This window comes from Chenopodium album, chromosome 23 (assembly GCF_948465745.1).
Source record: "Chenopodium album chromosome 23, dcCheAlbu1.1, whole genome shotgun sequence".
Lineage (NCBI taxonomy): Eukaryota > Viridiplantae > Streptophyta > Magnoliopsida > Caryophyllales > Amaranthaceae > Chenopodium > Chenopodium album.
Window position 1 is genome coordinate 34220100 of NC_137856.1, and position 12440 is coordinate 34232539.

The following is a 12440-nucleotide window of genomic DNA, read 5'->3' on the forward strand; positions in this document are numbered from 1 at the left end:
ATCTAAAGATTGTATAAACCCCAATCAAATAAATAGAAAGCTACTGCAAATTTGAGGCAACAAAAACATTATATTATCAAAAGGCAAATCCAAAATAAATAGAATCGGCAGCAGTTCAAAAATGCATAACCTCATCACTAGAATGTTTAGGGTCCAAAAGAAGAATAATAAAGCTAGAATGGCAATTAAACTCCCGAGGAGCAGGAATCAATGAGTAGGTAAGATTGCCGACCTAAGCAGTGAGCTCCATGATAGCACCAACAATGTCACCATCATGAGCCTTGAGTGCATTGACAGCCTTGCCCTTGGAAACCCCAGCTTGAGTCATAACCAACTCAATGTCTCGAGGCTCTACCCCTGTTTCATCGATCTCTTCTTCCTCTTCTTGGGCAGAAGCAGTGGCAGCAGAAGCTTCTGAGTTGGCCATCATTGATGACATATCAGGGAGTCTGAACTGTTGGGCAGCTTGAGTTTGCAGCTGAGAGCTCAAGTCTTCGATCTTAGCCTCTCCAAATATGACATAGGTCTCAGAGTAAGGGCTCTTGTACACGTCAGGCTTTGAAATGAAAAACAATATCTGTAATCCCAACACACTCAAGTCAGACCCTTATACTCTTACAGTATGTTAAAAACAACCATTATGAATAATGTTTCATGAGGAGAAATTCTTACATTTTTTGCTCTCTTGATGGTGACCCGGCTTACACCTGAGACAGGTTTCAATCCTAATTTCAACATTGCTTTACGACTCTTCTTCTCACTCCTGCTCTGCTTGATACCCTCAGCTGAGGCTAAATATATACAGCAAATCACAGGATAAAATAATTAGCACTCAAGCATTAAGAGCACATAAACCCATCAACCCTCAACAATAGAAATAAAAAATATATAATTCACATCAGCATATAGTAACACAACATTAAGAAATCCTTCAATGCTGTCAAACAAACAAAATCTAGATTCCCAGCCTAGCTGATACAACAAATATTACTCAAGCTTATACAACAAAACGCACTCGAACAACAATCAAACAATGTAGCACAGCATTAATCTTAACAGCTAACAAATCAAGCTACAAGAATTTCAATATATCAGGTCCAATTTCTATCCAAAATTCAGGAATCCTAACCCACCAAGCTTCCCAATTCTTCATACATCACACAGCAAAAAAGAAGTCACCAAAACCCCCAAAATCGAACAAAATCCCAAGTTCCAGTCCAACACATATTTTCAGTTTCACTCAATCCCATACAACTGATACAAGTATATCAATTAATTAAAAAAATAAAAACACTCGAACAAATCAAAATTCCTAGCTTATCACTCAAGAAAATACAATACTGCAACTTTCACGTTCAAATTTCATCAGAATTTCAATTTCAACAACCCAAATAACCCCCATTCCTACAAATAACACAACCCAATTAAACACAAACGTATGTAATAACACACAAAAAGTTCAGCGTCACATATAACATCAAATATGGACCAAATAAGAAACTTTACGAAAATAAGAACCATAAACCCTAAAGTAAGATTATTGAACAAACAAAAACAAAAAATAAAATTGAAAGACATTAAATTTATATAATAGAAAGAACAAAGAAATTGTTTTTACTTAAGGTACTGTCATCCTCCTCCTCCTCATCGTCGTCATCATCTTCATCGTCATCCTCATGTTCATCCTCCTTAACATCTTCAACAATTACTTCATCTTTCTGCAAAATTCAGATAAATAAATGCAAATAGAATCAAAACCCAATAAAATTCAACCCAGAAAATTGGTAATTGAGAATGAAATAACCTCCTCTTCTTTAACAGGGATAGGAATCTGTTCTTCTTCAACAACTGGAACAGTCATGGTGGTGGGAATTGTGTGATTTTCTCTCTCCTCTGAAAGAAGATGATGAGTGGCAGAGGGAAGGAAGGAATGAAAGGAGTGAGCTTTTATGGTTTTTTAATGGGGTTTTGTTTGGTTGGTTGAAGAATGAAGATAAACTTGGTTTGTGACAGAGAATGACGTCTGGGTAATTGGGTATTTTATGTCTATTTCAATTGTTGCGCTTTATAGCCTTTGTATCTAGTCTTTAATTTGGGTACCTGGGTTTTTTTTTTTATATTTATTTATTCATTTATTTTATTTTATTTTATTTATTTATTTTTTAAACAATTTGGGTACACTTAGTTATGGCCTTTACACTGCGTCAAAAAAAAAAAAAAAAATTATGGCCTTTGAGTAGGGCTATATATCTTTTTCGAACTATGATTGAGAGTGATTATTTTGTGTGTTTTTCGTTAACACTTTGTAGCTATAAATTTGAGTATATATACCATAAAAATTGACATGGCAAATCAAGATGTAAGACATTATAGCTTATTGTAGAAGATGTGCTCTAAAATAACATTGTTCCAAAATAATCTCACTTTCATTTTAAAACAAATATATTAGTCTTCCAATATTATCGTACACTAGACTTGTAGTCTTGATTACCAAGTCGGTAACTCATTAATTTTCTATACAGCTATATAATTTTCTATAATTGTATGCAAGGTATACTATTACGAATTGAGAGAGTTTTAGTTGATCAATTTGTTAAACATAGAACTCCATAATACAAAAGTATTTTAACAGGAAAATTGGGTAAATCATTAATATCAATAGTAGTTATACTAACATCGTTACCAAGTTTTTGGTTAATCTTATAGAGGGTATAAAGGAACCAATTGGATGTTGGTGTAGTGGTGATTGGAACTACACTTGGTAGGGAGGACCTGTGCTTGATCCCCACAACAACAGTTGGGAAGGGACTGAAATCTAACCACCCAACTGATCCTCGAATCTGAATTAGCCTAAAGGGTGAACCGGGTGGAAGACAAAAAAACAAAAAAAAAAAGAAAAAAAAAATCACCTAGTAGCCTAAAAGGTGATGTTTTGGCCCTTTTGGGTTCTTTACTTTGGTTACAAAATCCACCATTGACCAAGAGAGACGGAAAAAGAAATGGGTCATAAGAGGAAGCAGAAACAGAGAACAGTAAAAAAGAAGAGCAACAAAAATGTTGATGATCATCAAGAAAACCTACCCATCTTCCAATTTTCAAACCTCTCAATTAGCCTTGAACCAGAGGACGATCTTCCACACCCTCGTCACCTTTGCTTCCGTTTTCCCTTTGCACTTACTTCTCATCATCTTCACTGCATTAAGGTATTAAATTTTACTCCTTTATCAAATTCTTTCATTTATACTTGTTAGTGTTATGCTAACTCTAAACTTTACTTAAAGATTAGTTCTTTTTATTTGGGGCTGATTTTGTTGTCTTACATTTGTAGTTGTTTAGTGATTAGGGTTTTGATCTTTGTAATTGCAACCAAGATTATATTGTGGGTTTGATTGTGTGAAAATTTGTTATTTACAACATTTTTGGGCTTTGAACTTTAAAATGACTAGTAACAATTTCGTATTATATCTGAAACTTATAGTCTACGAAAGTGTGATTCGAATGTACATTTTTTACTGAAATCTTGATGGAATTTAATTTGAAAAAGTTGAACTCACAATTGTGAAATTTCTAATCACCATTGACAAATAACTATCACAAATATTAGTATGTTTTGATTGTTTACCATTTATTATCAAGGATATAAGCTCAGAAACCCTTTGTTCGCCGTTGTATTAAAAATGCACAGTTGATAAACCATCCCTCGAAATTGGGCCTTATTATGGTTTGTGACTATTTTAATACGAGTATAACATTTGCATCATTGAGGAATATTGTTTTGTTATAAGCTTTGTAGAATTTGGGTTTTAAAAGTGCATCAGACTACTCGAGTTTTGATCATTGAACTTCGAAAATTTTGAAATTGAAATGTAACAATGTAACATTCTGTTGGGTTTGAGAGTGTGGAGAACGGTTCAAGAAGGCAAAGGGGGGTGCATAGCTTAGGAGTTTAAGCTATGGGCTATTGCTTGGTGTTAAGCAATGGTGGATGACAAAGGGTTGACTTAAATTGACCATATCTCAAGATCTAGAAGTGATATTGAGATGATTCAAGTTGGAGGTGATAGCTCGTCTCAAGAGCTTTTCAACGACTGGTCATAAGCTTAATTTGGCCAAGAAACGAGGAAGATATGGCTGTTTTACGAGAAGTTGTTTTGCAGGGGAAAGCGGAGCGGCCGCTCCTCTTGTGGGAGCGCCCGCTCCTCTCTATGGGAGCGCCCGCTCCTCTCTATGGGAGCGCCCGCTCCATAGAGGCTCGTTTTGCCTTTTCTTCCAGTTTAATGGTGCGGCCGCTCCTGTCCATTGGAGCGCCCGCTCCACTGGGTTTCTCGGGGCTCTGTTTTTTGCGTTTGAGCCTCGGTTTTACGGTCTTGATTTCTCCTTTGCTAGTTACTTATAATCTTAGCCCTTGGATTATATTTAGCACTATATATACTCTTGTATTGTCATTGTAGAGTGAAAAATGAGATGAGGGGAAAGATGTAGAAAGAGAGAGAGCCTCATGTAAACCCAAACACTTAGGGTTTGAGTGTTTGAGAGGGTGAGTTGGGGTGGGAGCTTTAATGGTAATTAAAATTTGTAATCTACATTGTTCTTCATCAAATTGCTACTCCATAGTGGATTAGTGGGTTTTTCTCCCGGTTCTCGGGTTTCCCACGGTAAATTCTCCTTGTCTCGTTTATTGCTTGTTTTCCGTCTTCGTTGTTGTTAATTGTCGTTAATCGCAAACTTAGCTAGCACATTTGTTAATCCCTTTCACATTCTATTCTAGAGTTATGAACAGGATTCTGTGATCTGTATTATGCTAGCTGTTTCTTCGAGTAGGTTCTTGTTTTTCCATTTATCCTTGGCCTCTTGTAAATTGTTACTTTGTATATTGTTCAGTTTGTTTTTCCATTGTTCTTTTAGTTAACTTTTGAGAGGAAGTATAAATTAGACATTTGACTGCTACACAGTGCTATTGTTATGTTTGTGAAGAAGTTGCCCCTTGCAAACACTGGACTAAGACTCACAATGGGCATTGTCATGCTACCCAAGAAGATCAGATCTGGAGAACAGAAAGAAAATGCAAGAAGAGAGTTTCAGCAACTAATATGACTATGGTTTGTAAATTCATCTTATGTCAAACTATTGATACTTATGTTCCAATGGCTTTAATTGCTTAAACATGTGCTTATCTGGTACTTTGCGAGTGCAGGCTCGTCACACATTGACTGTCAGCTTTATGCAGTATCCTCCTGATCAGCCTGAACTAATTAATGGTTTTGCTGGTGGACTGATTTGTGATAATGATGGAGAATGGGTTGCTGGATTCTCAAGGCACATGCATAGTGTTATAGGCACCCTTGATCCCTCGGTTTTGCCACTGCTTACTCTCATTGAAGGCCTGAAACTTTCATGGGCTAAAGGGTTGCGATTTCTTGAAGTTCGATTGGGATTCCAATATCATGATGGGTTCTGGCTAGATTTTGACAAGGTTACAGCAAGTGGGAAGTACCATCTTCTTCCTGATGCAACTTCTCCTGATAATGAGCATCGGATTTGGAAAATCCTTATGGAGGCTGAGAACTGTCTTAACCAAGATTGGTTCATCAATGTGAGAAACACTACATCTCATTTAGAGGAATCGGGTGTAACAGCAATGGCTTCACTAGCTCAAATTAAACCTCGGAAGCAAGTTTATGACTTCCCTTCTCACCCTCTTACTGCAATGTTTAAGGATGTGGCTAAAATGGTTGAGAGCCATCCTGAGTATTACCAAGGCAACCCTGACTGCGAAGATGATTTGAAGATCTATGCTGGACTAGCTTCGTGATTTCGATAGGATGAAACTCTTTTTGGTCTTTCGCTTATGATCAAGCTAAGTATTTTGCTGTATGTGAACTTGGAATTTTGTTGTATGTGAACTTGGAATTTTGTACCTGATCAATCTGTTAGAACTTAGAAGTAATCTCAAGTATCTAAACATTATTAACCCCATCCTTTCCTTGCAATTTTCTCATCAAATACGGTATTAGCACAATTAAAAATTCTCCTTGTATCACAGTATTAACATAAACCTTGCTTATATTGAATGGGACAAATGCCAGTAGCTGCAACATACAAGGTTGCCATAATACAAGGATATGATCATGTAAAGCAAATTCAGAAACAAGAGGCCTTTTAAAGTTTTAAGTTAACATTGTTTCCCTAGGTCAAGAGTAATGCTTTCCAAAACATGCGTAGCAGTCATAAGTCATTACTTTAGACCACATTAAACTACGTAGTGTATACATACGAGGTACGGAGTACTCGTACTAATTAAGATTGTGATAAGTCAAATTAAACTCAGGTTGAAGGAGAATCTGACCACATACAAATTTATTAGTGTACTTCGTAAAATTGATAGGATTTTTATGTGATTACACTCTTCTTTATTGTGGATACTTTTCCCAAAATGATATATTGGTGTTTTTGTTGACATTAGCTTGTGTGTATTACTTTGTACACCGACCGTATTACACAAAAATGACGATCCAATATAAAAAAGACGACTTGAACTTTTAGATTGACTCTAATATAGTAATATCTGACTTAGATAAATTATTGACAAATTCAAATCGAATTACACATTATTAAAACAAAATTAGCTAGAATTTAAATAAAAACATCTATTCAAATGAGCAAAGGTTTAGCCAACAGGTTTTTTTTACACATTCTCCTACAGCTTTTACAAAGATCAAATCATGAAATTAGTTACAATGAGTTAGCTTTTCTTCATTCGACATAGTCCGAGTCTGAGTCGGACTCATAGTCTTGTCCCCTCTTTTTTCTCCGTAGATACCACCAATCGCTATAAGGTACATGATCTGCATCGCAGTGGTCGGACCATTCAGCACAAGGAGCAGCTATATCACAAACATAACAGTGACACTGCAACAACATATAATCGACCATTAGTCGATTTACAATACGAATAACAGGCATTTGTCATGGTCTCATGAAGTAAAATTTAATATTTCAAACTTACCATTGTAAAGAGAAATATTTAAATTATTTGATTAACAGGAGTATAATCTATAAAGCGAAAATGTACCAGCTTACAATGGGTCTTATGGGGTGTCTTTGAGAATGGATATTGAGCGCACTGGTACCTTGAATGCGGAAAGTCTCTTAAAGCTATCTGTCAAATGTTCACAACATACAAATGATCATGTTATTCATGTATGATCATGTTAGACCAAAATTGCAACTTAAACATCATTTTAGAGCCAATGAGGCCAAAACCTCAAGTACGTGTCTAAGAGGGGCTAGATATACACAACCTTACAAATTTGACAATAAATTTCAAATGAATGACAATACATAACAATGATAAGTTGAAGTACCTTGCCACGTTGAGCAATTACTTTAAAATCAGGAGCATCATCATCTTGATCAACAAACTGAGAAGGGGAAGGAGGCTTCGACGATGATTCATAAGGATCAAAATCTAAGATGAAACAGTCTTCAACCTTCTCGAATTCTCTTAAGCGTTTTTTGTTTTTCAGAGAAATTACTGATCTAATCAGAGGTTGTTCTTTATCTGGAGATGTTAAAGCTGTTGCATTCTTGACCCTTCCATTTTCCATTTTTAAAAAAGAAAATGAGGAGGTACAAGAAGATCATAAAGAGCAGTAAATACTAATTACTCTATTTAATACTAATACATCTATATGCATGCATAACATTTTTGGGAGAATCAAAAAATAATAATCCCTCTTAAAACTCCACCTCTAATTTGTACTCCGTATACATTTGATAAGGGTAATTTTAAATACTCCCTCGATTTCATTTTACTTTCTTCACTTTGACTAAAAAAGTATCACAAAAATTGATCCTAATCAAATGAAACAAATAAAATGAGATTGAGGGAGTACATCAAGTGAAAGTACCACTGTCACCATTCTCATAAAATCATAAGCAAAAAAAGAAATTTATAAACCATATATAATAATTACAAAAGTTTTGAGTTTCACCTCTAATCCCACAAATAAGTAATTAATCATGTGTTCAGATCACCAAATGAAGGGGGGTAAAGCACCAGGGCACTAACATTGTATGATTTACAAGCCTCAATTGGTTTTGATTGTAGTGAGTTAGTAACTACTGATTGGCCTCATGACATACACTTGTATCTTGCAAGTAACATTCATCAAAACTTGCATAAATTTTCCTCCATTTCGAAATCCTAAGATCAGTCCAAATCCGACTATCAGGAATGGCTTCACAATGCCTGAAATAGGTTGATTGTTTAGTCCATTGCTCGCACGGTGCTGGTACATCACAAACATAGCAATAGCACTGCAATAATCAAACCACAAGCATAAATTCGCAACAAAATGTTATGACCATAATATGAAGGTTAATACATAACTAGTGGCGGCAAATTCAGGTGTTCATTCATATGTTACTTGGGCTATAAATTCATTTTACATACCTCTTACCTGGATTGGATCCTTGGCATTATGATATGAATAATAAGACATTCAACCCTTTAAATTTACAAGAATCATGAGAGATTATTATCATTTTGCAATGAATGTAAGATTATAGGCATGGATACACGTGTCCAAGCAACATGGATGCAAACTATAGTTAGAAAACAAAAGATAATTACCATATTGCAATGAATGTAATGAGGAGTGTTGTTAAATGAGTGAGTAACACAGAGATGCCTTGGATGTGGATAGTCCCTACACGCGACCTACACGTACATAGAAAATCTGATAATCACAAATCCAATTATTCATAAATCATCTTCAAAATACATAGTAACAATCTACTCCATTCGACCATTCCAATGGTCGCAATGGAGTAATAGCAAATGCACTAAGCCACTAACATTAACAATACTTTTTCAAAGACACGTTAAATAATGCATTGGTATCTAAAATTGACAAGTAAATGAAGTAATGTATAGTATGGAAGGAATGAAGGGGTGATGTTAGAGAAATAGAAGTACCTCGCCTTGTTCACCTACAATGGTGAGATCACCATCATCAACAAGCAGTGTTGAAAGCGATGAAAACTCTGATTCATAAGGATCAAAATCAAGGATAAAGCAATCTTCAACCTCCTCAACCTCTTTTAAGCGTTTATTGTCCTTCAATGAAACTATTGATGTCTTTGTACTCCGCTCGAGTTTCGGAGGCTTTACATCTTCAGCATCAGTCTCCATTATCCCACTATAGCACATTTTATGAGCAAACCTCTACACAATCACAAATAATAAATTACTTAAATGAAAAAAATTATTACTCCTGAAAATTTTCCAAAATGGTATTCACAATTAAGGTAATAATAATAATAATAATGAGTAATATATCTTTACCAACAAAAATTATCTAGTGGTAATTATAATTCTTGCCTTAAAAAAGTTACTCATATAATTATAAAAGTACATAATAGTATTATAGTACTACATATAATACAGGAAAATTCAAATGCAAGATACATCCAATGGTTTGGTGTATATTAAATATTTCAAACATTCAGGATTAAAATTCACATACCATATATTCATATCTATATATCATCAACATAATTGTTTTTGGTTTTTGGTAATAAAGGAACTTGAAGTTTAATCATGTATTTTTAATCAATGGAAAAGGAGAAAACCTTGTTAAGTATGAAGTCATCATTAGAATGAGGAACAAGTATTGCCATGCAATCAGCACAGCTCACCTGCAATTCCCTTGGCGCCTCCTCACGGGTACTCGGTAACGGGCCGTGAGGAGGAAGTAACCGGTGCTGCAACCGACACGCCGGGCAACGGAAAACCATTAAATGGGGTATTACGGCCAAGATTCGATGGCAGCCGTAGCAGCGGATGGAGGATGGTTGAAGTGGTGTTGGAGTGACAGACGGTTGAGGTGAAGTTTGAGCCATTTTGTTGAAGAGAGAAATAACCAACTGATGAACAAAACCGCAATTAGGGAAAAAGATGGAGTATTAATTAGAAGGCGGGAGAAAAGTAGTTTGCTAAAAAAGATTGAGCGCCAAACTATTTGTTTATTTTATGCCTTTTATGCCCCTGTAGTAGTCTGTTCTGATTTTGCTTCCATTTCATAAGATTTGAATCCCATGCGATTCAATTTTTTTTTTTTTTTTTCTTGTGCGTTATTTTGATATTTTTATTTGTACCTTGATTTTTGATAGTTAGAAAAAAAAATTAAAAAAAAATTAAAAAAAAATAAAGAAATAAATAAAAATAAAATAAAATGGATATAACCTGTTTGCGTTTTGATCCACAATGATAAATTGATAAGTATGATAGGATTAAGAGGATAAAAGGCAAACAATTTTATACATTAGTTACTCAGTTTGGAACTTGAAGGTATTTGAGCGAGGATGGTATAGTCCGTGTAAAGAAAACAAATTTTGTATACATTGTTGTTCATTTGTCTTTTGTGGCTCTTTAAAAAAATTATGTTCCGAAATGAATTACATTATAGTTAACATACTCTGTACAATACACCCAAACCAAATCCAATCTAAACAACTTGTTTGTCCCATCTAAATCTGCAAGTGACACACCACACACATTATTTCACCTTCATGTACACACATTTGTTATATACTTGAATTTGCAGCCAAAACTTTGAAGCAAACTCGTATGCCCTCAATGAACGAACGTGTTCTAGCACAAATAACAGATACTTGGACCTCTAAATTGCTGGAAACAGGAAAGAAACCTTTTTGTAAAAACTTCCACCATTAAGTTTAAGCCCTGTAATTTCCAGGCTTCAAATAATGGCTATGCCTATAATGGTCCTTCTACTAAACTCACTGATTCAAGTTCACATGTGAAACAAAATAAAGCTTCTTCTCAATCTTATTCAACGATAATGGAAACTAAAGAAAACAGGGTTCCTTCATGGCATAAATTAAAGGATTGAGTACGAACCAGTTCACTCAGAACTACAGCAGCAGATAAAGGTGATAGGCTGATAGTCGTATCAAATTGTTACCATCCCGGTTCAATGCATTGTGTTTGAATATCATAAATGCATCTTCAGCGAGAAAGGGGGACAATGACCAATACTATACAAATAAAGGATTGTGAAATCTGCACAGATTTGCAACTTCAACTATCCACAATTCCACCACTTACAAAATCTTCAGAATTTCATACTTTCTCAGTTGATTGTCACACACCAACTAACCAACAAGCATAAGGGAAACGATTTGTTCAGATGCAAGGCAAATTCAGCCTCTCATTTTTTTTTTTTTGAAGAAAAGGGATAATTAATTAAGTAGCAGGAATAAAGTGTTGTGGCATCCCGTGGGATAGCCCAAAAGTTACATCACAATCGTTTCTAGTAATAGTCATATTTGTAATGTCAGTAGCTAGATAACTATTACAAAAGTCTGGTGCTGATTGCAGCCAGCAAACTTGATTCATGACATGGAAATTCTTCCTTGCTTCCTTTGCCATGACATCTGCTACCTGGTTCTTTCCCCTTTCTCCATAGAGCAATCTGACCTCATTTAGCTGCTGGAGGTGCTGCCTGCAATCATTTAATCTGGGGGTTAGATAAGTGGAATCACTTCCATTTAATTCCTGCACAATAAATTTGCAGTCAGTTTCAACTTGACATTTGCTCCAGCCCTTGTCTTGAATCCAGCTTATGGCAATTGATAGTGCTTTGATCTCTGCTTCCTGAGGGGAGGAGGAGAACCCTTTCCAATTAAAGCCTGCTACCCAAACACCCATGTCATCTCTACAAACCCCAGCACAGCCTGTCTCTTTGGTATGAGGGATAAAGGAGGCATCAATGTTGATTTTTTTGAAGGAAGGAGGAGGGGGAACCCATGCTGAAATTTTGTTCTCTAATCTACAAGACTGGTTTAAAGAGTAGAACCACTCTGCAGCAGACCAAAAGCAATGAGTTGTGGATTTTTTGAGGGGGGTATTTTGTTTAGAGAATAGCCATGCATTTCTTCTTTTCCAAATATGCCAAAGAGAGAAGCTGAAGATGATGTTCCAAGGGATGTTGTGGTGAGAGAGTTTTGTGGATTTTAGGTTTCTTAGAACCCAGTGAGAGATGGATTCTTGGTTTGATTTTTCCAGATCTTGTGGGATCACAGTAGCTTCCCAGAACTCATTGGCTCTAGGACATAGAAGGAAGATGTGTTCTGTGTTTTCCATGGCTAGAGGACAGAAGGTGCATGAATTTGTGTGAATGGCTTGTCTTTGGGAAAGGTTTGCAGAAGTAGGAAGTCTCTCCCACACTAATTGCCAAAGAAAAGTTTTGATCTTAGGTAGGGTAGGGCAGTTCCAGATGTTATTCCACTCCCAATAAAGCTTGTTGCTTTCAAACCCCTGATTTTTACCATGATCTAAGCAGTTTTCATGCTGAAGTAGCCAGTCTTTAGCCTTACTGCTATCAAATCTACCTTTCTTGGTCCAAGAAGTGAAG

General features: G+C 35.7%; 2 protein-coding genes across 2 annotated transcripts; both read right to left on the minus strand.

The window, feature by feature from the left end:
* Positions 1 to 9: 9 nt before the first annotated feature.
* Positions 10 to 1977, minus strand: LOC145606632 (nascent polypeptide-associated complex subunit alpha-like protein 2). Its single transcript, XM_081662439.1, has 4 exons — positions 1805 to 1977; positions 1619 to 1718; positions 673 to 791; positions 10 to 577 (listed from the first exon to the last, which is right to left on the minus strand). The coding sequence occupies exons 1-4, from the start codon at positions 1859 to 1861 to the stop codon at positions 233 to 235; spliced, it is 621 nt and encodes a 206-aa protein (XP_081518565.1). The 5' UTR covers positions 1862 to 1977; the 3' UTR covers positions 10 to 232.
* Positions 1978 to 6753: 4776 nt separating this feature from the next.
* LOC145607441 (RPM1 interacting protein 13-like) lies at positions 6754 to 7607 on the minus strand. The gene is made up of 3 exons (XM_081663090.1): positions 7365 to 7607; positions 7073 to 7159; positions 6754 to 6909 (listed from the first exon to the last, which is right to left on the minus strand). The coding sequence occupies exons 1-3, from the start codon at positions 7605 to 7607 to the stop codon at positions 6754 to 6756; spliced, it is 486 nt and encodes a 161-aa protein (XP_081519216.1).
* Between the last annotated feature and the right edge of the window lie 4833 nt (positions 7608 to 12440).